The sequence below is a fragment of the Bos grunniens genome, chromosome 11, assembly GCF_055505025.1.
Source record: "Bos grunniens cultivar Pamir isolate PY7600 chromosome 11, Bosgru_T2T1.0, whole genome shotgun sequence".
NCBI lineage: Eukaryota > Metazoa > Chordata > Mammalia > Artiodactyla > Bovidae > Bos > Bos grunniens.
This window is the reverse complement of record NC_141175.1, coordinates 44801188-44828031: the sequence shown is the minus strand read 5'-3', so window position 1 is coordinate 44828031 and position 26844 is coordinate 44801188. Positions and strand designations below refer to the sequence as shown.

At 46.3% G+C, this 26844-nt stretch overlaps 1 protein-coding gene and 1 long non-coding RNA gene across 6 annotated transcripts in view; one reads left to right on the top strand and one right to left on the bottom strand.

Annotated features, from left to right (window-relative positions):
- AFTPH (aftiphilin) overlaps nucleotides 1-5788 on the top strand; it is a 74642-nt gene extending 68854 nt beyond the window's left edge. For all 5 annotated transcript variants that reach the window (XR_015136718.1, XM_086326343.1, XM_086326342.1 and 2 more), the window contains one exon: nucleotides 4648-5788. Coding sequence is in view for 4 of the 5 variants with exons in the window: in XM_086326343.1 (XP_086182469.1) it covers nucleotides 4648-4795 (148 nt within the window). In the remaining variant the exon portion in view is untranslated. The remainder of the gene's footprint in view (nucleotides 1-4647) is intronic.
- Nucleotides 5789-6833: 1045 nt separating this feature from the next.
- LOC147363033 (uncharacterized) lies at nucleotides 6834-23289 on the bottom strand. The gene is made up of 2 exons (XR_015136719.1): nucleotides 23139-23289; nucleotides 6834-7297 (listed from the first exon to the last, which is right to left on the bottom strand). It is a non-coding gene; the product is annotated as an uncharacterized LOC147363033 (long non-coding RNA).
- Between the last annotated feature and the right edge of the window lie 3555 nt (nucleotides 23290-26844).

Below are 26844 nucleotides of genomic sequence, written 5' to 3'. Positions count from 1 at the left end.
AGGACTAGTTGCCAAAAGGCATACATGGTTTTTTTGTTCTTTTTTTTTGACCTTTTAATTGACATGTATTCACATACTATGAAATCCACCCTCCTCAAGTATACGATTCAGTAGCTTTTAGTGTATTTGCAAGGTTGTGCGACCATTGTTATTGTTGAGTCGCTCAGTCGTGTCCAACTCTTTGCAACCGCATGGACTGCACATGCCAGGCTTTCCTGTCCTTCACCATCTCGCAGAGTTTGCTCAAACTCGTGTCCATTGAGCCGGTGATGCCATCCAGCCATCTCATCCTCTGTCATCCCTTTCTTCTCCCGACTTCAGTCTTTCCCAGCATCAAGGTCTTTTCCATTGAGTCGGCTCTTCACATTAGGTGGCCACAGTATTGGAGCTTCAGCCTCAGCATCAGTCCCTCCAGTGAATATTCAGGATTGATTTCCTTTAGGATTGACTGGTTTGATCTCCTTGTATGTAGTCCAAGTGCCATAGTTCAAAAGCATCAATTCTTCAGTGCTCAGCCTTCTTTATGGTCCAGCTCTGACATCCATACATGACTCCTGGAAAAACCAAAGCTTTGACTAGACGGACGGTAAAGACAGTCGGCAAAGTATTATCTCTGGTTTTTAATACGTTGTCTAGGTTTGTCATAGCTTTTCTTCCAAAGAGCAAGCATCTTTTAATTTCATGGCTCCAATCACCATCTGCAGTGATTTTGGAGCCTAAGAAAATAAAGTGTCACTGTGCAACCATTACGACGATCTAATTCCAGAACATTTGTATCATCCCTAAAAGAAACCCCATACCCATTAGCAGTCACTCCCTATATTCTACTTTTTCTAGCTCCTGGCAGCATTAATCTGCCTTCTATGTCTATGGATTTTCATATTCTGGTTATTTCGTACTAATGGAATAATACATTGTATAGCCTTTTGTGTCTGACTTCTTTCACTTAGCATAATATTTTCAAGCTAGCCATATTGTTGCATATTTTGGTACTTTCCATTCCATTTTATGGCTGCCTAGTATTCCATTGTATGGCTGTACCACATTTTGCTTATCCATTAATCAATTAATGTACATTTGAGTTGTGTTCACCTTTTGATTGTTATAAGTAGTGCTGCCATGAACATTCATGTACAAGTTTTTGTGTGGACAAATGCTTTCAGTTTTCTTGTTGGTGGAACTGCTGTGTTACATGGTTATGCTACACTTAATTTTTTGAAGAACTACCAAACTGTTTTCCAAAGCAGTGGCCCCATTTTACATCCCCACTAATAATGTTTGAGAGTTCCAATGTCTTACATGGTTATGCTACACTTAATTTTTTGAAGAACTACCAAACTGTTTTCCAAAGCAGTGGCCCCATTTTACATCCCCACTAATAATGTTTGAGAGTTCCAATGTCTCTACATTCTCACAAGGCTTGTTATTGTCTGACTTTCTGGTTATAACCATCCCAGTGGGTATGAAGTGACATCTCATTGGCATTTTAACTCACGTTTCCCTGATGGCCAGTGAAATTGAGCATTTTTTCAGGTGCTTGTTGAACAGTTGTGTCTCTTCTTTAAGGACATTTTTGTTGTTGTAAGAGTTCTTCTGGATACTTGACCTTTATCAGGTATGATTTGCAAATGTTTTCTCTCATTCTGTAGGCTGTTTTTTCACTTCCTTGGTTAGTGTCCTATGAAACACAAAAGTTTCTTAATTTGATGAAGCCCTGTATAGATATTTATATATGTACATATATACATGTATGTGTATTTCATTGCTTGTACCTTAGATGCCATGTCTAAGAAACCATTGCCTACCTCAAGGTCAGGAAGTGTTGCACTAACTTTCCTCGTAAGTGTTTCATAATTTCAACTCCTACATTTAGTTCTTTGATCCATTTTGAATTAATTTTTGAATATGATGTAAGGTAGGGATCCAACTTCATTCTTTGGCACATGGATATGCAGTTATACCAGCAATAGTTGTGGAAAAGACTGTTTTTTCCCAGTTTCTCTCTTGTTGAAAATCAGTTTAACCATAATTGTATGGGTTTATTTCTAGACCCTTAATTGTATTGCATTGGCCAAAAGGATAAATCTTGGGAGAATATAAATCAAAAATAGGTCATTGCCTCTGCCTCTTGGGGAAAGGCCACGATGTAACATTTTATTTTCAAATTCTCAAGCATTTTCTTCTTTCTTATATTGTAAGAAAACTAGAGCACATCAATTCCTTAGTGACTACAGATAAATGCACAAAATATGTCAACTATGTAAACTTTCTCTTATTTTTAAATCCAACTTCAGATAGCCTTCAAGTAGTGCCTCTGAAAGAAGGCAATTGGTAGAAACTCTAGAATAATCTTTACCAACCATTCCTTGGGTGAAAACGTCTTTGCTCTCCTTCCCCACACCCCAGCTGCACTCCACAAATGAGGAAGTGCATTTAAGTGCGATTTTACTTATTACTGTTTTTAATACCTTTTTATCTTTACAAAAGCAGTAAGAATAGAAAGAAAATACAGACAAAATGTTTTTAATTAAAGTATCACATTCTTACCAGTCATATCACTATAACTCCCTAGTTCAGTTCTTTCAGATCTTTATTTTTGCAAATATACACATACAGTTGTTTTAACCAAAAATGAGATTTTATAGTCTATACAAATTGAGCCTACTCTTGTAGTCAGTGGTCTCCATCTGTCGATTTCAGTCAATTTTCATTTCATCTAACACTCAGGCTGTATGTATTCAAATTCCCAAGAGTGTCCTTTCTCTCTTCTTTCTCCAGATCAAAATCTAGTCTAGGACTTTTGTACTTAACTGTTAGGGCTAGGTCACTTTCAACCTAGTATATCTACCTCCATCCCTCCTGTTGGCTTCTCAGTGTAACCACACTCGCTGGTTGAAAAGATCAGTCCATGTGTCCTAGAGGACATCCCAACCTCTGGATTTGTCCATTTGCTTCCTTCAAGTAGTTTTCAAATGTTTCTCCATTTCCCTTATTTCCTATCAACTGGATATTCTGTCTAAAGGTTTGATGGATTCAGGTAAAACATTTTGGCTGGAAGACATCACAGGTGCTGTGTCACATCAGAAGACACAATGTCATTTTGACCCTATTGTGAGTGATGCTGAGATCGACTACTGGTGAGAGGCTGCCCTTTCCCGTGGAGCTTTCCAGCTGTTCACTCTGAGACTAAGAAGTGCACCAGCCTCTCTGGTTTCATTTTGGAATAACGCAGATAGTTTCCCATCCACTTCATAGTTTTTCTGTGATTTAAATGCCATTAAAAATGTAGATTTTAATCAGAAAGAATTTGGAGTGTTAATTCTATTCTTCTGAGAAACCCTAGAACTGAGGTTGATCTGCTGATGGTTTCAGTGTGCCTGAAGCTGACCTTCATATTGGAAGACCAGTCCTAAAAGTCTGATGTTTGGTTTTTTCAGTTGTTCTGTAAAATATTTTTGTTTCAGCCTGAACTCAAATGTGATTACAACAGAAAAGTGCAGGTATTAAAGGCTTGCATCTATCTTTCCTTTCTTGTTTCATCTCCTGACTTCCTTCACCACATCCTAAGGACAAAGAAAAATTTTAAGTGGAAGAAATGACTTGTGTCCCACCTAATAGAGTACCATAAAGAGAACTGAGCCTTGTAGAGTCAACAGTTTTAAACGAACTTTGATCTAAAATTAATATCATTATGACTGCAACTATTCTTTCAGTGTATTTAACATCCTAGAAAAAATAAAGGTTGAATTACAGTCCTGTGCTCAATGTGAGCCACAGTTGAGACTCGGTTGGCATTTTCTGTAGCACACTGAAGGACCCAGGTCAGCAGGAGCTCTTCCTCTCTGTCCTGGGTCCCACACTGCTCATTTCTTATACTAGGGGCATTTCATCTACAGGACCCATCAGATTTCGAGACTCCCCTCTCCCTGAGTCTTTCCTGCCTGGGTGCATTCTTGGCCTCAGCAGCTGGTCCTAGTGTTGCAGGCTTTGGACCAACCATCTGTATCCCAGTGGAGCAGAGGCTGGGTGTTTTTGAGCTGAGGGCTTTCTGTCCTGGAATTCCCCTTTGGGGTTTCACCTGAGGTGAAAATTACTTAATGAGGGCTTGTGCCAGACATACTTTATGTTGAGATAACTGGTAGTTTCTCAGTGGGGAGGGGGACATCTAATCAGGTGGAGTTTACTAGGGCTTCAGCATTATGTTTCTTCTTGGTAACTGTTTTTTATTTTTGGCTGCGCTGCACAGTATGCGGGATGTTAATTCCCCAGCCAGGGATCAAACCTATGCCCCCCTGCAGTGGATGCTCAGAGTCTTACCACGGGGCCACCAGGGAAGTCCCTAGCATTTTAAAAGTACGCCTGGGTAGATTCTTCTAACCTTAAATAGAGCTGTGAGCTGTACACGGGTACAGTTAGGCATGTCTAACTGTAATGAACATACATAAATGCGGTGTGAGTTTTCAGAAGAAATTTCACCTCGGGCACAGAAAGCACTCAACACCAAGGTATGATGAGGTTCAGGGACTGGCAGAGGAGAAGATACTCAGGTCCCCACAGGTTGCTGTCTGCTTTGAGAGTGGATTTTCTCCCATTTGGCCCATAGCTAAAGTCACTTTAAGACACTTGTCTTTCTTCATTTGTCAACAGGAAACCGAAAAGAGAAGAGCACCTGAGTGAAGAAGCCATCAAGGTGATCGCCAGCCTTCCTGACCTAACGTTCATGCATGCCAAGGTGTTGATGTTCCCGACCACCTTGACACCTTCCACAAGCTCCCAAGAGAAGGCAGATGGATAACTGATGTGAACTGGACAGTTTCAATTGCTTTTCCTTCCCTCCAGCCCTTCCCTACCATCAAAAGCATACCTGCTCTAATTAAAAAAAAAAAAAAATTAAAAGTTCAGCTGATTTGTTGGTAAGCCGCACTAGAAAGGTATACATAGTAATGTATATTTATTTACATACTGAAGTCATAAATTTATATTAGAAACAAATGTAAATAATCGGGGGTGAACATTTTTGAAGATTTATTCTTTTTGTGTTGCTGGGGTGTATACATTTATGTCTTTGTGAAATACACTGGTGGTGTCCTTCTTACACAACTTTTGAAATAAAAAATGAAAATTAAAAACCCAAATCTCCACTGTCTATGAAATCCCCTTCAGCCTTTTCAGATTTCATTGAATGTCCCATTAATTTTCCATATTGTATATTGAATTACTTTTGCTATCATAAATAAGCTCCAAGTCCCTGTTTAATTTTTTTTTTTTTTTAATTTTATGTGTGGTGGGTTTGTTTCAGGTCTGGCTTTTGTTATCATTTTTGTGCTCTTTTTTAATCTTTTCAATCTGGCCTATTGCTGTTTGACCTTTTGCAAGGTACTTGCTTTGATTGGTCTTTTGTTATAGGGTATGGATCATTGTCAGAACTTGATTGAAGGGGTTTAAAGAGATTGTGTGTGTTTTAAATCAGTTTGGTTTGGAGAAGGACCAAATTACATGAATGTCTTACAATGAAATTTACTTGTTACTGATTTTTTTTGTTCTATTGTACCACTATTTTTTGAGGATTTTGCACAGTGTAAAATGACATAATCATAGATTGCTATGGTTTAGGCTGTATATACAGTAAAAACTATGGGTTTTAAATGTTTGGGGAAATTCCTATGGAAAAAAGAAAGACATGTAGAAGAACCTCTAACAAGGTTAATGTGCATGCCTAAGGTCTTTTGAGATTTCAGTGTGTAAATTTCCTTTTAGCTTACACAAAAATAAAATAATTTAAAAGAAATTTAGCCTGGTGTCTGTACTTTGGTATCTAAAGGAAAATGTCATGAATTTGGACATTAAGTTTTATTTCATATTAATGTATTTCAATCCAGAGAAAATCATTTGGTAGGGCTTTAGCTTTATTAAAACCAAGAAGAATTAGATTCTCACCCATAAGAATTTGAAACAACCCTTTAAATAGCTAAGCTGTTTTTATGTAGAACATGAGAGCATACAAGAAATTTCCATGATTCATGATAATGTATCTTTGGCAGAACTGGTGAAGTTAAATAGGGATGTATAGGGAATTTTTTTTCTTCCTAAGAAAATATATGCATGAAACTAAGGTGAGCAGAAAATTTCTCAAAAGCACTTTTAAAATATTGTTACTAGATTAGGTGTTGCTTTAGCAAAGTCACATGACCCATTTCATTAGAAGCAGGCAATCAGCCCAACAGTAGTCCACCTCATCGGCTACGGGAGTGTTCCATTGGAACTCTTCTGTACCTCTGTCATTGACAGAGATTCCTGTGTTGCCAGGTTATTACACGGGCCATTGCAACAGTTGCTGGAGTGTAAATTAAGTAAGGCCTGAAGCAACGATGCTTATCCAGTCCATCTCCTGCCATTTCCCCCAACTTTTTTTTTTCAGAGAAGGCTTTCCTTCAGAATAATCACAAGTTATTAGTGCCCGGTGGACCTTCTGAATGGAAGGATAAAAGTATTCCTCAGCAGACTTTTACTTGTTTCAGTAAATTGAAGCTGAAGGGCTGCTTATACAGTCCATTACAACTAAAGTATAATGGTAGCTTTCATCAGCCTAAATTCAGAGCCCATTTATTAGCTGTGATACCATGAAAAAGTTAATCAACTTCTCTGAGCCATAGTTCCACTGTCTTTAAAAATGGGAATGATACCACCTACCTGTGGGGTTGATGTATTAAATAATAAATGTAAAACATTTATCACATGAGGAAACCATCAATAAACGATAGAGCATAGTTCACAAAATCTATAAAGGCCCCTGTGGTCCCAGTAGATTCAAGAAGCAGTCACAGGAAACAGGATCACTTAAGTTACTGTGCTATAATTTAAAAGTGGTCAAGTGGACATTTCTCAAGAAAGTGCCCCTGCTTTAATGACACACAAAGTAAATAATTGGCCTTAAACTCAACTTTTCAATAAGCCACATTTCCCTTTCGTGTGTCATATTGGCCTTTGATGTTTTAGTCACAACAGGTACATTAACACTTGGTTGTCATAGGTTAAGGTCAGGGGTCTAGTCCTGAGGACCAAAAGTCTTAGCTTTTCAGCTTTCCGTTTTTCAGCTTTTCAGCTCAGCTTTGCACCAGATCAAGGCTTGAATTACACCGGAAAGCAGTAACTAGCAGGGCTGGTGCGGGAAAAGCCTTGCACATCTCCGTGGGAATCTCAGTGACGGGAGAGCTTATTGGCTGCACGTTTGTCTTGATCTTCAGCTGCTTCTCAGAGCAGCTGCCCATTTGTCCTTCTCAAAGTCAGCCAGAGGACCCTGCAGAGGTGGGGAGAAGAAACCAAGGAGTCAGAGACCCTAAAAGCCAAGTCACACACAGTGAAGACTGATTTAGCCTTGGCTCAGACGGTAAAGAATCCGGATGCCTGCAGCACAGGAGACTTGGCTTCAATCCCTGGATTGGGAAGATCCCCTGGAGAAGGGGATAGCATCCCACTCCTGTATTCTTGCCTGGGAAATCCCACAGATAGCTACCAGAGGAGCCTGGTAGGCTACAGATCATGGAGTCACAAAGACTCAGACACGACTGAGCGACTAACACACTTTGCATCTTCCACATCTTAAAACCAGTACACTCATGCCCTAGAGTCTCATCTTACTTGATGGCCAAATCCAAATAGCCATACCTAATCCCCCAGTTAATTCAAGTCAAACGACAAAGTTATAGGAGAAACTTCCCTAAATTGAGTCATGTGTCACTACTATTTTTGTGAGTCAGTCGTTTATAGAGAGACTTGTTCTTCCCTCTACATGATTGTCATGCTCTTTATTTAGAACTTGTTGTCTTTTTGCTCCCTCATGTTTCTTGCATCAGGATTAGGCTTGGCTGTGAGTAACAAAAAACAAAAATACTACATATAATAAGACTCATACTTTCGTCACATTTGAACTTCTCTGAAATTGGCGTGTGTCATACAATTGGATGGGGTAGCTGTTTAATTGGCAGCAGTTTCTTTTTCTTAGTGATATATAAAATAATGCTGTCTTACATTCAATGACAGAGTTGGTTGAAAATGGTAATGGTGGCTTCCACATTAGGAGTCTATTTCTCTTGCCTGTTCAACATCAGAAAACAGTCTGGGGATAGTAAAGAGGCTTCATAAGCTCATCCAAAATGGAAACTCTTAGCATCCTGTCCTGCGATTCTCAACACATGGTCTCTCTTATGGTCCAGGTATTCTCTTGGGGATTCAGCCGCCAAGTCTGCATTCCAGCCATCATGGGAGAAGGGCATACTCCTTTCCGCTAAGGACACTTTCCATAAGGTATAGACAGTATTTCTAATTCCAACCCATTGACCAGAACTTAGTTGCAGTGCCATCAGTTGAGTTCAGTTGCTCAGTCGTGTCCGACTCATTGTGACCCCATGGATTGCAGCACGCCAGGCTTCTCTGTCCATCACCAACTCCCAGAGCTTATTCAGACTCATGTCCATCGAGTCAGTGATGCCATCCAACCATCCCATCCTCTGTGGTCCCCTTTTCCTCCCACCTTTGATCCTTCCCAGAATCAGGGTCTTTTCAAATGAGTCATTTCTTCACATGGTGGCCAAAGTATTGGAGTTTCAGCTTCAGCATCAGTCCTTCCAATGAATATTCAGGACTGATCTCCTTTAGGATTAACTGGTTGGATCTCCTTGCAGTCCAAGGGACTCTCAAGAAGAATCTTCAACACCACAGTTCAAAAGCATCAATTCTTCAGTGCTCAGCTTTCTTTATAGTCCAACTCTCACATCCATACATAACTACTGGAAAACAATAGCTTTGACTAGATGGACTTTTGTTGGTAAAGTAATGTCTCTGTTTTTTAGTATATTGTCTGGGTTGATCATAGCTTTTCTTTCAAGAAGCAAGCGTCTTTTCATTTCATGGCTGCAGTTACCATCTGCAATGATTTTGGAGCCCCAAAAATAAAGTCTGTCACTGTTTCCATTATTTCCGCATCTATTTGCCATGAAGTGATGGGACCGGATGTCATGATCTTAGTTTTCTGAATGATGAGTTTTAAGCCAGGTTTTTCACTCTCCTCTTTCATCAAGAGGCTCTTCACTTCCTCTTCACTTTCTGCCATAAGGGTGGTGTCATCTGCGTATCTGAGGTTATTGACACTTCTCCCAGCAATCTTGATTCTAGCTTGTGCTTCATCATGTCTCATGATGTACTCTGCATACGAGTTAAATAAGTGGGGCCTTGACGTACTCCTTTCCTAATTTGGAATCAGTCTGTTGTTCCATGTCCAGTTCTAACTGTTGCTTCTTGATCTGTGTACAGATTTCTCAGGAGGCAGGTCAGGTGGTCTGGTATTCCCATCTCTTGAAGAATTTTCCACAGTGTTGTGATTCACACAGTGCCATATCTAACTGCAAAAGATGTGCAGTACCATATCTAGCTGCAAAAGAGACTGGGAAATACCTTTATCCTGGGTGGCCAACTTAAAGGGATTCTAGTAGTGAGGAAAGAGAACAGATGATGTAGGACAACCAGAAGTCTGAGTCACTCTTGCTTTTCACTTCTTGGTCCTTAGAAACAGTATGTCATGGAGCTAAAGTAGTACATAGCGAAATGAATTCTGGGACCATTGTCTCAGGCTGTAGCAATGCCTCAAATGGGATCTGTCACCTTTCTGTTGCTTTTCCAAGGGGGAGAGATCAATAGGGGGTAGCTCAGGTTTACCAGCACCTTTCAGAGGCACAAACGCTGAGACAAATCACAGGTGGAAGTAGGGAGCAGTCTGGGGAGGTAGAAGGGACACTGGATTAAGCTAGGAGTTGTGTGTTCTAAGTTTAGCTCTGCCACTAATCAGCTGTTAAGATCTTGGATAAATCCCTTTCTAAGTCGCAGGTACTTGATGCATAAAATGAGGGGTCGGAATCTACAGAATCAAAAGCTAAAGTAGGAGGACTTCCCTGGGGTCCAGTGACTAAGGTTACGCATTCCCAGTGCAAGGGGCCTGGGTTTGATCCCTGGTGGGGAACTAGATCCTGTGTGTGTGTTCAGTCACTAAGTCGTTTCCGACTCTGTGACCTCATGCACTGTAGCCCACCAGGCTCCTCTGTCCATGGAATTCTCCAGGCAAGAATACTGAAGAAGGTTGCCAGTTCCTACTCCAGGGGATCTTCCTCACCCATGGATCAAGCCTTCTTGATCAAGTGTCTTCTGCATTGGCTGATGGGTTCTTACCACCGAGCCACCAGGGAAGCCCCCTAGATTCTGTATGCCATAACTAAAGGCCCTATATACCACAACAAAGATTGAAGATCCCAAGTGCCACAGCTAAGACCTGAGCGGCCAAATGAAAAAAACATGGATTTTCAAAAAAACAATTTTAAAAAGCGAATTTGGAGAAACCTTAGAGAATCAGAATTTTAGAACTGGAAGTTCAGCTGGCCCAGTGCTCTGCAAGTCACTCCCAGAAGCAGTGTTGCAGGAGGGCTGGGCTCTGCAGCGATGGGGGTGTCCATAGTAACACACTGGGTTTATATGGGGAGCAGGGAGATTTGCAGAAGATTCACTGGAGCAAAGGGTTCCATTGCTGTCAAACGCTGGGAGCCAATGATGATTACATTCCCAGAGCTGAAGAAATTGAAGCCTGGAAAAGGAAATTGGCATTCACAACGTTACTCATCTATAACCAGGGGCCCTACCTGAATCCAGTTTCCTAATTCTCGGTCTTTTACGCTCTCTTGCATCTCCCCTCTGAACAGGCAGCCAGTTTAGCCTTTGCCCGTACAACTGCAGGACCTCATGTGAGCTCAGACTCTCACAGGTTGTTTGACCCCCCCACACACACACCTGCTTTGCAGGCCAGAACTGACGGTTAGGTAGAAGGGCGCCAGGATAAGGTTGATTCAAGGGAGAAACCTAATCCCTTTACCATAAATACTGAAGACCAGTATCATGCTCCCTGTCCCTGCCTTCTACCAGGTCACCCATGACAACATGGCTGCCAGGTCTTTCCTACACCTGTCATCCTTCCCTGCATATTATTCCAGTTTACCATAATTCCTCTTACAATGTGCTCTCGAGGGCTCCCCTGGTGGCTCAGTGGTAAAGAATCTGGCTCCAAAGCAGGAGACACAGGTTCGATCCCCAGGTCGGGAAGATTCCACATACCTTGGAGCAACTAAGCCCAGGGGCCACAACTACTGAATCCCATGTGCCTAGAGCCCGGGCACATCAACAAAAGAAGCCACGCAATGAGAAGTCTGCTTACCGCAACTGGAGAGTAGACCCACTCGCCACAGCTAGAGAAGAAGCCTGTACAGCAACGAAGACCCAGCACAGCCCAAAATAGATAATAAATAAATAAATAAAATTAATGTTTTTAAATGTGCTCCTGAAACTGGACCAGATGTTGCTTCATCACTGGCAGAGGGCTCATATTTATTTCATTTCAGACACTTCTTTCAAATGTAGCCTACAATTGCATTATTGTAATGTAATGTTACCATACTGTCTATGGCAACAACATTGTCTCTTTAGATTGTGTAAAGTCTTTTCCCCGTAATTGCCATCAAGCCAGATTTTCTCTATCATCTACTTGTGTCCTTGAGTTTCTAAGAACCAAAAACAGTTCTTCATTTGTCCTTTTACAACATTACTCTGTTAGCTTTGGATGACTATTTCAGCCTGTCCATCTCATCAAATCTTAATTGTACCATCTAGCATGTAGTCTCCCCCTCCTTCCTCAGCTTTGTCATCCACAGATTGACAAATAACCTGTGTGATCCAATCACTGACCCAGATATTGAGCTGTACAAATCCCCACAACTCCCCTTGCAGAGCGCCAGGAAGACTTGGACACATCTTCCCAGCACAGGGACACTCACATTTCTCCATCTTGCCCACGGATCCTAAGAGTAGGCAAAGCTTTGCCAAATCCCTCTCACTCTGCTTCTGGGCAGTTCATGGACATCCTGAGCATTTCCTTCGCTCAGCTTAATGTCTGTGCCCTGGTGCTCCCAAAGTGTAAGGATGGTAAAACAAGTAAGAGATAAAAGCATCTACTCAGGATGGGAGATTAAATGAGGATAATCCATAGAGTCACTGGCACATAAGAAGCACTCAGTAAATAATTTTGTATTCTCATCCTTCGTCCAGGTCAGCACTCCATCACTGATGATACAGAGAAAAGGCTGAGGCTGGGAGCAATGGTTGTCCTCCCGACAGTAAGTCAGAAAGGCCGCCTGACATCCACAGTCCCTGGATGCCCTCCGTGTCTCATGTCTCCGTTGTCCATCATGTTACCTTATCTTTTCAACAGGACAATCTCTGAAGCTAGAATTCATATCATTTCATATATTTTATTTTAGATTTACCACTTTCAAGAACTGTTCCCTTCCTTCAGCTTTCCAAAACTAGGATTTAAGGACTAGACAATGGTCCCCTTACCCACCCTGACCAAGAGTGTGAGTGGCGACGTCGGCTCCTTTGGCTTCCACCTTTCGACCCACCTTTGGACCACGCTCACGCTCCTGTCCCCACGTGGTCATCTCTCTCCTGGGGGTCAGTGACTAGAGCCACAGAAAATCACAAGGTCAGTGGGTGCTGCGTCTGCCTCGGGAAAGGGGCTCCCTGGTTGCCGACGTAGTGTTTCCCAGTGGGTCCTCAGCCCAAACAGGTAACACACGGTCTTGATCAAGCTCCTCATCCTTGCCCCTTCCCCAGCCCTGCCCCAGGCTTCTGAAACCCGCCACCCCAACCCAGGATCCCACAGACTTCTGCATCGAAGTATGTGCACCACAAAGCTGCACTCTCCCTGCCTGCACACCCTCACCCCTGGCCTTGGTGGCCTGTCCCCATTAACCATCCAAACCCCACCTTTGCTCAGGGCCTGCTCCCCTGCCTCATGCCTAATCCTCTCAGACCTGGAGTTCCTACCAGTGATGCCTCCTACACCCCCATCTCCTCCATCTTCAGGCCCCCAGAGTCTCTTGAGTGACCACTGTGACAGCCCATGCTGACTCACCCCACCTCGCCTCCCTTCGCATCTAACCTTTGGCAGAGCGCAGAGTGCTCTTCTATCAGAAAGCCTTCCCGGTGCTCCTTTGCCCTCATGACAAAGTCTGAACTCCTCGGTGTATCACAAAACATCTGGGGCTGCACCTATGTGCGGCAGGCTCTGCCAGGATGGCCAGCTGCTCTCCAGGACCCAAATGCCCCCTCCCAGGGTCGCTCTTCTTTACCACGGGGCCAGCGTCACCCCCGGAAGCCTTTCTGGTTGCCCCTCCCCTGCCCCGTTCATCCCCAACACCAGTTGCTTGGTCTCCTGCCACCCTGGGCGCTTGGCAGGGTTCTCTGATAATAAGAGGTTTACATTATTGTCATCCAACCAGCCTGCATTACTAGCAGTGCCACTGGGTGCCAGGCACGCGCTTTGCACACACACGCCCTCAGAATCCTCCCTGGAACTCTAAGAGGTCCCTGAACACTACTCACCCCAGTTTGCTGGGGATAAAACCATGACTTGGAACACTGTGTAATTTCCCCAAGGTCACTCAGCCAGAAAGCAGAAGAGTCTAGAAGCCAGGTCTATCTGATCCCAGAAGCTTCATGGTGTCATGAGGGCTGTCAAGTCACCTGTGGCCTTGCTCCTCCCTCCCTCAGGCTGTGAGCTCCTCAAGGGTGGGACCCTGTCTGGCTCCGATCGGGCCCACGGTCCCTGGCAGACATTCACTTTGCGTCTTGAACCAGTTAGTACTGAGCCCCTCGGCGAAATGGAAGGATCCTTCCAGCATCTGTCCTGTGCCTTGGCCTGCAAATATGAGAGCCTTGCCTCATATTCTGTCTGATTTTTCTCCAGATACCCTGTTCCATTGATCACTGACTCGATTCTCCAAGCTCTGAAACTAACACCAACACCAACCCCGTGGGATTTCGGTTTTGTTGAAAGCTATTTGTTTGGGTATGATTTGGCCTTGATTCCTGCCTTGAACAAGCAGCAAGTAAGGGCTGGACATGGGGAGATCTCAGGTGCTCCTGGGGCATGGCTCCATAGCCCACCCCTTTCCTGTTTGGAAAGCTCATGGCTCTATAAGGAGATTCCCAAACCCAGAATCCTGACCTCTCCCCAGAGGGGCCCTCGGTGGGTGGTGATGGGCAGTAAGTTCCTGAGTAAAGCCTGGGTGTGCTCGGACTTGGGGGTCCTCAGACAGAGCTTGATATCCCTGAATGACAGGGTCACACTGACAGTCACTGAACTCAGGGACACAACAGGGAAAACTGAAGGCATGCCCATGTTGAAACTTGCCCAGCCAACTGTCTGCTTCCAATATCCACCCCTCCTTTTCTCTTCTGTTCTCCAAAGCAGGACTTCTGAGTTAGGGCTGGAGGTGGTGTGGTCACGGCAGAGGGAGTTGCTCCTGACTTTTCTGTTCTGAGGCAGGCTCCCCAGTACGGCCCCAGCACCCCAAATCCACAGGATGACTGCCAGAGACGACTATGCCAGGGGCCCTCCTCCCATTAATAAATCCAAGCTTCAGCTGAATGGAGACATTTGACTGAAACCAGTATTTTCACTCTGAAGGAGTAGCGAAGTGTGACTCAAGGCCCGTCCGACTCCAGGCTTAATGCTTTGGTCATGGGAAGACCGGTTTGAGTGGGTGAGAATTTGTTTCACTTTATTTTTGCTGAGTTGCCTTGGGAGACTGAACTTTGATCTGGGTGGGAATCACTAATTCATTGGCTCACAGGAAGACATAGACCAGTGTTCCACCTCCTGTCAGAAGAAACCAGTGCCCCTTGGCTCAAGGAAGAAGCCTGAACGCAGTCCCCAGCACCCCGGTCCCCTCCCACCCACTCGCCCGCCTGCTTAGTCACCTTTCTTGGCCGCCTGGATCCCATCAGTGCCACACCAGCCACAACCAGAGAGCTGGGCGGCTTGGTTTCCCTTCAGTTACTATCTTGTAACTCCCTCTTAATTTACAATCTGTTTGCTCTCTCAGATGTTTGGAAAGAAAACTCCTTAGTCAGCAGCCCTGGAAAGCTTCATTTTCAGTGAAAACTGGATCCTTCTTTCCCAGGTTTTTTTGGGGCTTGTGGCTGGAACCTAACATCTGTGAGGCAGGCAGGGCCTCATTAGCCCTATGTCACCAGATACCTACTGAAGGGATGCATTTGGGGTAGAATACGTGGGCACAGCCCACCAGTGACAGCTGGTCTTAATCTAATATCACCCTCTGCCGACCGGAAGATGGGTGAGCAATCGGCCCTGAGAGAGGAACAAAGATGAGAAACATCCAGCCTAGCTCAGATGCTAGTGGGGACCCACCAGGAAGCCCTTTCCCTAAGGGCTGACAAGAAAGCCACACAGCCTGAACATCTTCCTGACTGCAGGGGAGTGTTCGCCACCAGGTTACTTAGCTCCGCGGGCTGGCCTCTCGGACAGGGTCCTCCCAGGCACTTCCATCAAAGGTGACGCATCAGCCTGCTCGACTTTGAACCGCCCTGTGGTGTGCTTCTGAAGATTGTGAAAGAAGGGGCAGGAGCTATTACTAAGGATAATCATTTCAACACAGAACTTGGTAGGGAACAAAGCACACCACTGGCTCTTGGGCCCTGGCTGTTCCAGGATTTCTCAGCTGTCCTCAAGCGTTCACGGCTAAGGAACCCTGAAATGCGGGCTGAACATTGCTCCTGGGAAAGAAGCAGGAATGAGGCAACTGGAGTTTGAACCCTGGTATGCCACTTCTTAACTGTGAAACTAGGAATCAGTCTGCCAAATGGGGATCAGCATTAAAGTAAAAAAAAAAAAAAAAATCAACAAAAACAGTCCTCTTAGGATAATTAAAGAAAGAACTTTTGTTAAACAAATTTGCACAAACTTGGAAACAATAAATACTGAGTGATGTAACATATTATTATTTCATTAATCATTATCGTTGTTATTATTGCTTAGGGCCCCAGGTTCTTAGTGGGTACCCACAATGTGTCTCACCTGACTTGGGAGACTTACAGGAACAGGACTGCTTCTGATGCTACACCTGATTCAATAAAATGAATAAGGACCAGCAGGCCAGCTGTTCAGGACAGAAGGATTATGAGCAATTGACTCTTGATCTGAATGGCGGGGCTGCAGAAGTAGCTGAGCTCCACGAGGGGGCTCAGGAGATGCTGAAGAGGCTTAGAGAGAGGCCATGGCGGTGGTGCCTGGAATCATCCAGTGAGACCTCAGAGAACCCTCCCTGGCATTTCCCTCAAAGGTGACCTTTGACGCCCTGCCAGTGTTTTTAACTGTCTTGTGATGAGCTTGGAAGATAGGTGGAATGTGAACAGGGTTGTTCAGCCAGAACCCATCCTAGAAGGTGAATCCCACAAAGACTGTCTGTTCTTTCGTTCATTGAAGTTTGGTTAAGCACCTACTATGTGCCAGGTGCTGCTGCACATTTCCTTCCAAACACACAGAAAGTGCACACCCCTGGGTTTGGCAAGCACTGGGGGCCCAGCCAAGCCCAGGAAGCTGAGCTCTGTCCCTTGGGGCATCTCATTCTCCTCCCTTGAGCCACCCTGAAACTTAGAATGCTTAGGTTTTATTTACGTATTTACTGCACGAAGAATTTCAGAATAAATCATGGACATCGTCCCCTGTCATCTCCACACGCCAACAGCATGTCCAACATAAAGGAATATTCTCCTAACTGCAAATACCATTATCACACCTAAGAAAATTAGTAATAATTTCTGAATACCCATCTGAAGCCCAGTCTATTAAAATTCCCCCAAAAGTCTGTAAAGTATCTTTTGTAGCTCATCTGTTCAAGTCAGTGTCTGCTCACGGAGTACACATTCACTTGACTGTATGTTCCTTTTGACCTAGAACAGTTCTCCCATCCTTTTATTTTCATTGCATTGAATTTTTTTTTTTAAGAGAACAGGCCAGTTGTAGAATGTTCCACATTCTGGATTTATCTGATTATTTCCTCCTGGTGTCATTTAGCTTTGTCCCTCTACCCGCTATATTTCTTCTAATAGAGTCTTAGTCCCTTCAGATTGCTTTAATGAAAATACAGTAGATTGAAAGTGAAAGTCACTCAGTTGTGTCGGACTCTTTGCAACCCCATGGACTATACAGTCCAAGGAATTCTTCAGGCCAGAATACTGGAGTGGGTAGCCTTTCCCTTCTCCAGGAGATCTTCCCAACCCAGGGATCGAACCCAGGTCTCCTGCACTGCAGGTGGATTCTTTACCAGCTGAGCCACAAGGAAAGCCCAAGAATACTGGAGTGGGTAGCCTATCCCTTCTCCAGCAGATCTTCCTGACCCAGGTATCGAACCTGCTCGCAGGCGGATTCTTTACAAACTGAGCTATCGGAGAGATACAATAGATTGAGTGACTTACAGATAACAGAAATTTATTTCTCATATTTCTGGAGACCCAGAAGAAAGAGATCAAAGCTCCAGCTTGGCTAGGTTTTGGTGAGAGCCTGCTTGCTGGTTCATAGACAACACACATGGCAGAAGAGAAGGGAGCTCTCTGTGTCTCTTCTAACAGCACTAATCCCATTCATTAGGGTTCTACCCTCATGATCTATTCACTTTCCAAAGGCCCCACCTCCTAATACCATCACACTGGGTGTTAAGATTTCAACATATGAATTTAGGGGAACACAAACATTTCATCTATCGCAATAGCCTTCCTAAAGGTCAATATCTTGAAATATTGCCAACTTCATCCAGCTTTCAGCAGAAGTTTTTGGGCTCTGCAAGGCATAGGTACAGTAGGGAGGGGTAAGGGTGAGAAAGAAACAGCCCTGGAGGTGCTCTTGCCATGGCAGGGAGGCCCAAAGCAAGGGCCAGGAAGGACCTATGTGCCCTAGGAAAGGTTCCCGCAGACAGCAGGGGGGGCGTTCAGCAAATTTTTTCATCCAGAAACCCCCAGCTGTGCACTGCACAACTCCAGGGGGTGCCTTCACAGAGGCACAAATGGTACCTGTGGAGCTGCATATCTGGAATCTCTCCATGAGCCCTATGATATAGGCACTATTCTCATCCCATCTTACACATACCATGATAAAACCTAGGCCCAGAGAGGTTAAACAAGTTGCCCCAAAGCATACAGCAAACCAGATTTACACCCGGAGGATTTGGCTGCCCATCCATGCATCCATGCATTGCCTCCAAGCTCTGCCATCATCTTGGAGCCTCCCAATCAGCCCCTGAAGGATCTCCTATGCTATCGCTGTTCCACAGGTGATGACACAGGCTGGGCAAGTGGGCCAAGTGTCCCACAGTGAAGGCCAGAGTCAAGGAAGAGCCAGAGGAATTGAGAGGGGTAAGAAATCACCCTGGGCCGAGGCAGTGGAAATCCAGAAGGCTGCACAGCTCAGAAGCGTGTTCCTGAGATTCAGCTCCTGGGGGCCAACAGGCCAGGTCCTGGCCCAGCCCCTCATCGGTCTGCCTCCCTCTAGAGCCCCAGCCCGGAGAGATGGAGGGGATGGTCTCAAGGTTAATATTCACCCTCATTTTCCACTCAGCATCAGAGTCACAGGGGCCCTCTGAGGAATGCGCTCTGTGGGTAGAGAGAGATTAATGAAGCAACCTGGCCAGCCCTCCCATACCCCAACCACCTCCTTAGATCTTGACCAGATGCCTGTTTGCAGTTCTGCAGGATAGCACCCCACCTCATGGGGAGCCTGCATGGTGCCGGAGCTCAGGCCACATGGAGACCGAGCTCATTAAGGCCACACACAGGGCAACTACAAAAGAGGACAGGCCCACTGCTCCCCCCTCCCCCTGCCAACCCCCCAGCACAGACAACACCTAAGTGCCCACAACCAACCTACAAAGAGGTGGAGATGGCAGCATGAGGAGTCCCATTTAACAGATGAGGAAAGCAAGGCTTGGAGGCTCTACTATTGACTGCCAGCCCCCTCAAAAGAGATGTCTCCCCCAAATCTGTGACTATGATTTTATTTGGAATCATATTTGCAGATGTAATTAAGAATCTCAGAACAAAACATTCTGGATCAGGGTAGGTTCTAAGTCTAACGACAAGTGCCTCTGTGAAAGAGGTATGGGTGTGAAAGTACTTAATGCTGTTGAACCATATACTTAAAAATGGTTAAAATGGTCAATTTTATGTTACACATATTTTACCACAATAAAATTTAAATTTAACTCATTTTTTTTTAAGAGGGTGAAGAGGATGGGAAAAGAGACACAGAGGAGAAGGTGATGGGAAGATGGAGACAGAGATCGCAGTGATGCGTCTTCAAGCCAAAGAACTTGGGATCACCAGCAGAGGCCAGGAGATGGGCACAGGACAGGTTCTCCCGGAGACTCTAGAAGGAACCAACCTTCCTGCCTCCCTGATTTGGACTCCTGAGCTCCAGAACTGTAAGGGGAGCTCAGGAGTTTGTGGTAATTTGTTCCTCAGTCCTAGGAAACTACTACATAGAATGACCCTTGACCAAGGTCACGTGGCTCTTCTGTCACAGCGGCCTGGGGCTTCTAACTACAAATCTGTGCTTGGTACACTCTTGGGATGTTCCCTGACACTGCAAGGCAGGCCCCCGAGGTTCACAGGGCAGGTGGAGCTCAAAGGAAGGCTTCCATCTGTGTTTACCACCATGGCCAGTGCACCCCACCTTGAGAATGCAGTGTGACCTCCCCAGAGGAATCACGTCATCATACCACTGCCTGGCATCTCTTTACGAGGCAATGTGCGCACAGGTACCTCAGGAAGCTCTGTTGCTAATCTCTTTCTAAAGATTACCTGGTTAGTTCTAATGAGGTGGATGAAACTGGAGCCTATTATACAAGCGAAGTAAGCCAGAAAGAAAAACACCAATACAGTATGCTGCTGCTAAATCACGTCAGTCGTGTCCAATTCTGTGCGACCCCATAGACGGCAGCCCACCAGGCTCCCCCGTTCCTGGGATTCTCCAGGCAAGAACACTGGAGTGGGTTGCCATTTCCTTCTCCAATGCAGTAAAGAGGAAAGTGAAAGTGAAATCGCTCAGTCGTGTCTGACTTTTAGTGACCCCATGGACTGCAACCTACCAGGTTCCTTCATCCATGGGATTTTCCAGGCAAGAGTACTAGAGTGGGGTGCCATTGCCTTCTCTGCCAATACAGTATACTAATGCATACATATGGAATTTAGAAAGGTGGTAATGATAACCCTGTATGCGAGACACCAAAAGAGACACAGATGTATAGAACAGTCTTTTGGACTCTGTGGGAGAGGGCGAGGGTGGGATGATTTGGGAGAATAGCATTGAAACATGTATAATATCAAATGTGAAACGAATCGCCAGTCCAGGTTCGATGCATGATACTGGATGCTTGGGGCTGGTGCACTGGGATGACCCAGAGGGATGGTATGGGGAGGGAGCGGGGTTCAGGATGGGGAACACGTGTACACCCGTGGCGGATTCATGTTGATGTATGGCAAAACCAACACAATACTATAAAGTAATTAGCCTCCAATTAAAATAAGCAGGTTTATATTTAAAAAAAAAAAAAAGACTATCTGGCTGTCCTGAATGACAGGAATGCTTCCAGGACCACATGCAGTGTGCACTGCACAACTCCAGGAGGCACCTTCACAGAGTCAGCAGCACCTCTGGAGCTGTGGTGCACAACCCTCACCACTGCACAGGGTAATTGTGACCGCTTCCACTGAACAGGTCAAATTCCCAGGTTGCCAGCCCTTCGGGGAGATTGGCCCCACCCCACTGGTCCCAGATTTCTGGCAGAACTGTCTGGTGGGTCTCAGCCTGAGAATCATGTGGGCTTCATCAGTCCTGGGCAGTGGGAGTCTTTGTGTGCTGGAGCCATTACCAGGAAATAAGACTTCCCAAGTCCTGCACAGACTTAGATCCAAAGGAGCCTCTCTCAAACCCAGATACTGGTGAAGCAGTCTGGACCTGCAGCAGACCCTTCTCAAATAGGTTTGCTAAGGATTCCCTTGCTTCCCAGGAGACACTAGTGGTAAAGAACCCACCTGCCAATGCAGCTAGACCTAAGAGATGTAGGTTTGATCCCTGGGTTGGGAAGATCCGCCAGAGGAGGGCACCCACTGCAGTACTTTTGCCTGGAGAATCCCCTCGACAAAGGAGCCTGGAGTCCATGGGGTTGCAAAGAGTCAGACATGACTGAAGCAATTTAGCATGCTTAGATTTTTGAAGACAAGTCAAGCTGAGACTAAATTATTAAGCTTGGAAGTGGTCATGAGAGAGTCCTATCACTTTGGGGGCCCAACAACATCCTTGTCCTTCCTACTAGTTTTGAACCTTTCTTTAGATTCTGTAAGCCAAATATTTAGACGCAGCAGCAGCAGCCTAAAGGAAATCAGTCCTGAATATTCATTGGAAGGACTGTTGCTGAAGCTGAAACTCCAATACTTTGGCCACCTGATGCGAAGAAATGACTCATTGGAAAAGACGCTGATCTGGGAAAGATTGAAGGCAGGAGGAGAAGGGGACGACAGAGGATGGGATGGTTGGACAGCATCACTGACTTGATGGACATGAGTTTGAGCAAGCTTTGGGAATTGGTGATGGACAAGGAAGCCTGGCGTGTTACAGTCCATGGAGTCACAAAGAGTTGGACAAGACTGAGTGACTGAACTGAACTGAAGAAAAATATGCATATGAAATACTGTCTAGATGTATATATTTCATAGGTACATACATCTTTAAGAGGCATTTCTGCCACTTGCAACCAGACTGTCTTATATACTGCTCTGAACCATCTGGACATTTTGTGGGAGCTTTCCTTCCTGCAGAGGGGAGCAGGAGTGGGTTGGGGAGGACATGAAGGCCTTGAGGTTAATGTGCTGGAAGCTGCCTCCGAGCTTATAAATTAAGAACTAGCATCTTTGAACTCACTGAGTAAATCTACAGGAAGATAGATTTAAGCTGAAAATAATGTCATTTCCACACAGTCTTAGGAGCATATGTGTGCAGCCTCAAAGCTAAAAGCTACTAGACTTTTTGCTCTGGAGCTCTCAGCCTGGTGACAGCGGTGTGCCCAGACTGGGGCTCCCCAGTGTCCAGCAGGGCAGGTGCAGGGGACATAGCCAAGCAAAGCTTCAGCCTCAGGTGTGAGGTACAGTAAGGACTGCCTCTGGCCCAGCTGGCTTTTCCCGTTCAGCCTGCACGTTCCTTCCTGTTCCTTCCCTCATCCTCTGGCAAACAGTGGCTGCAAACCAGCACCCAGAGAGCCAGGGGATTCCCACGGGGGGCCTTCCCTTGGGTAGGGGCTCTGCCAACCTACTCTTGGAGGCCAGGAAGAGGGGGGGAAGGGGGGGAGGGGGGAGGGGGGGCGAGCCCTCGAAGGTACCTAGGAGGCCCCCTTGGGCCCCCTCTCCTCCACCACCTCCCAGCTCTCCAGGGCCTCAACCCTCTTCTCCCTACACCCACCCCACCCCACCACCTGCCACTCACAGGTCGAGGTGGACGAGGTAGCTCTCTAGAGGGGCAAGGAAGTTCAGAAACTGCCCCTTCCAACCCAGTTGCTTTACACAAGGAGAAACTGGGACCAGGGAAGTGAAGTGGGCTGCTAAAGGCCGCATGGCTATGAGAAGGCGCTCCGGAGATAGACCCTGGGGCTCTAGACGGTGGCTCTGGGTGCGGGGCCGGGGGAAAGGGGCCATGGGGGCTGGACGTGGAGCGGTCTCGCTTTCCCTCCCTCTGTGAGCTGGAGGGGAGCCCAGCACTAGTGACAGGCAGCCACGGAGGTGGACGGGTTTGAGAGGCAGGGGCCCAGGCAGTCTGGACAGTCAGGAGGGACGCTCCAGTTCCGTCCCCCGTGGCGCCTTTGTCTTCCTGCGGCGCGGTGGGCGCGGAGGCCGGGGAAGCCGCGCTGGGCGCCCCGGAGCTGCCCCGGGGCCCGGGGAGGGAGGCCCGGCCGCCGCGCCCTGGGTGGCCGGAGGGGCCTCCCGCCGCCGAGGCGCCCGCCGCCCCCGTGTCACCCGGCCCAAGTCGCCGCGCCGCCGCCCGCGGTTCCGGCCTCCTCCGCCGCTTCCCTTCCCAGGGGCCCTGGGGTGTGAGCCTGGCCCGCCTCCCTGGGGCGCGCCCCTGGGTCCCTCCCTCCGAGCTCCCGGGCGGCCGCCCTCTGAAGTGTGGCCCCGGGACCAGCAGCAGCGGCTTCCCTCACCCTCGGAGCTTAAACTTGCAAAGGCAGAGTCCCGGGCCAGCACTGGTCTCTGGACCCCGCGCGCTGTGTTCACGGGCCCTGCCGGAGACCCACACGGTCGCGAAGTCTGAGACCCGCAGCTATGGAGCAGCGACACCGCCCGGTCCAGCTCGGAGGGAGGGCAGTCCCTCCCCTCCTTGAGGGAGCGATCCTGTCTCCCTGTCCAGGAGCCCTCAGGTAGCCGGCTGTTTCTCGCAGCCATCGGCCTCTGCTGAGTAGTGACTGGTGAGGGAGAGGGAAGACCTGTTCCCATAGGCAGGCCGGGGTTTCCGTACTAAAAATTGTCTTTCCTGGATGATGACCCGGAGTTGACTTGGAAATTGACACAAATTGCTTCAAATAATTGATCCCCTTAGCGTCTTTTTAGATTAAATCCCAAATTGTTTACAATGGAGGTGGGAAAAGCACTCTGGCTGTATTGTCCTCGGCCTCTGAGACGCTCACAGCCCCAGGAGGTTCATGTATCCAGCCCTGTGCTAGAGAAGCAGGACAATTGCTTTATGGATGTCATTTATAAACTGAATGAAAACCCATCCAACTAACTGTGGAACACTTCTGAAGATACTGATCTAAAGGCTCACTAAAGATTATTCTCATTTCATAGAGACTACTTTCCTGACCTTGAAAACTGTGGAAAAAGGAAAAAGCTGTAGCCATATTTTGTCTGTTTCCCCCAGAATATTCTTTAATATGTTTACATAATGTCTTCAATAAAATTAAAAGCATGCATACCTTTGGGCCCAACCCCTGAGCCCAAGTCTCAGCTGTTAATCTAGTGACAAAGAAGTTTAGCCTAGTGGCCATGGCTTAGTGGGGCTGTCTCCAACTACACATCCATTTGCAGTCATAGACTTTTGAGTCCTTAACCCAAAGGAGTAATTCTGATGCTGGAGTTCAGGTGAGAATGGAGGGAAACTTGGGCATAGGTTGGCCAGTTCTCTCAGGTCCCATCTCGCAGGACCCTCCTCCCTGCTTCTGACCATTTGAAAAAGCAAGGGGAGTTGAAATGAAGAAGGTGGACCCTGGGGGACTGGGCCCTCCAGCTGGTAGTTAAGTAAATCTGGGTGGGTGGGGTCGGGAGAGGGTTTGATAGACAAGGGTTTGTTCAGAGCTAACTGTGATGTGTCAGGAGCCTTGGAAATATCCTTTCTCTTTGTCCCAACAATTCCATTTAAGGCATTTCTCCTATAGGAATAATCAAACAGGCTGTAAATGAATTACAACAATATGGAAGTGGTTTAAACAGGAAGGGCACAATCACATGAGAGAACATGTGGGATCTCTAATCTACAGCCATCAAAAATGCCATTTTCAAAGAATTTCTAATATTATGAGAATTGTTCATAAGGTAAAAAAAGCATCATAGAAAATGGTATTGTAAGATGTCCACTTCATGCAAAATGTGTATTATTTGTCTGAGTAAAAATATGAAAGTGAAGGTGTTAATTGCTTAGCTGTGTCCGACTCTTTGCAACCCCACAGACTGTAGCCCGCCAGGTTCCTCTTGTCTCCAGGCAAGAATACTGGAGTAGTAGGTTGCCATGCCCTTCTCCAGGGGATCTTCCCTACCCAGGGATCGACCCTGGGTCTCCTGCATTGCAGTCAGATTCTTTACCATCTGAGCCACCAGAGAAGCCCAAGTTAAAATGTGTGTGTGTGTGTGTATGTGTGTGTTTAGTCACTTAGTCGCATCCGAATTTTTGTGACCCATGGACTGTAGCCTGCCAGGTTCCTCTGTCCATGGAATTTTCCAGGCAAGAATACTGGAGTGGTTTGCCATTTCCTTCTCCAGGAATATATATAATATAATATATATACAATATATATAATATAAAAACTATATATCTACAAATCCTATATATATGTAGAGAGAGAGATTGGAAAGAAATTTGCCTAGATATTAGCAATGGTTTTCTCTGGGTAATGGGATTATAGGTAATATTTGTTTTCTGCTTACTTTTTGTGTTTTTTTTTTTTTCTATAATGAACACATTACTTTAGAATTAGAAACATAATTTAAGAACCTACCATTCTCTAAGCTTCCTGCCAGACTCAAAGATGAAGATACAAAGACACATTTTCTGCCCTAAGGTCAAAGGAAATGAGAGGTACCCAGAGAATGCCAGTGCTGGGCAGGGTGGGATCAATGGTGAAGAGCGAGCCGAACAAGATGTAGTGGGAGCCCAAGGGAGGGAGAGAGAACTCCTACTGGAATTTTAGCTCTTTGCGACAGGCACAGGGCTCTCCAGGTGGTGCTAATGGTAAAGAACCCACTTGCCAATGCAGAAGTGAATGAAGTTGCTCAGTCGTATCTGACTCTTTGTGACCCCATGGACTGTAGACCACCAGGCTCCTCCCATCCATGGAATTTTCTAGGCGAGAATACTACAGTAGGTTGCCATTTCTCTCCAGGGGATCTTCCCGACCCAGGGATCGAACCCGGGTCTACCGCATGGCGGGCAGACGCTTTACTGTCTGAGCCACCAGGGAATCCTGCCAATGCAGGAGACACAGGTTCAATCTTTGGGTCAGGAAGGTCCCCAGGTGGAGGGCATGACAACCCATTCTTGTCTGGAGAACCCTATGGACAGAGGAGTCTGGCAGGCTGCAGTTTATAGCGTTGCAAAGTGTCGGACACAACTGAAACAGTATAGCACACACACGTAGGGTAAGCACACAGGCAGTCAGTATATATGATACAAAACATAGAGCATGGTAGTATGAGAATCCACTTCTGTTCCTTAATGCCCTGTGGGTTTAGGCAAGTTATGAAGAACTAGTCTGACTTTCCTCATCTGTAAGATGGGGTAATAAAAATCTTCCTGTAAACAATAAGGTATTGGAAATGAAGCTTGGTCCCTGGGGCAAAGTGCTTGATAAAAATCAGGTTTACAGTTATAAATACATGGTTTAGTTTAGTCTGAGTGGGAAAGTGCAAAGGCTGTTGGGTTTGAGAGGAGAGGGTAGGAGAGAAGGCAGGGAGGCTGCGTGCAGGGACACAGCTTTGGAGGCCCAGTTTCACTTAGCACTGGGGGCCTGGAGACCACGTGGGCAGGGCTGCTTCCTCTGTCCTGAGAAATGGAATAAGTGGGGGCCATGGGGATGGAAAGGGGGATGGAAATTCCCAGGCTGGACTCAGATTGCCCTCAGCTCTGACAGGTGAGGGTAGGGAAAGGCCATGGAGAGACAGGCACAGAGCGCTCCAGGCATTTTCTGGGGATCTACAGTGTGCATACACTGCTTTTTTAAAAGTCTTCTCAACAGCCCAAACATCAGCATTTCATACATGAAGAAACTGAGGTTCGGGTTCACACACTCGCACCAAGTGGGCCAGGGTGCAAGCTGATGAACCATGTTCTACCATGTTCTACCATGTTTGGCCGTCCTGCATGTTCCTGACCTGGAGAGGCTCCAAGCCGGCCTGGGGCTTTCCAGGGACCTTCCTGCCTGAATCACCAGAAAGACCCTTTCATCCCATCCTGTCCCCCAGGTGGGACCGGCATGGCCTGCGCTCTTGCAGGGGAAAGGGATGGAGCCTTTGAGTTTTAACAGTACTCAACTTTGTTTGGAGACTGCCATAAACCCTTCAGGTGGATTAGAGGTGGTGCAGCCCATGGGAGGTGCTCCAGAGAGCCCTCCCATGCCCAGGGCAGGCCTGGAAGCCAGG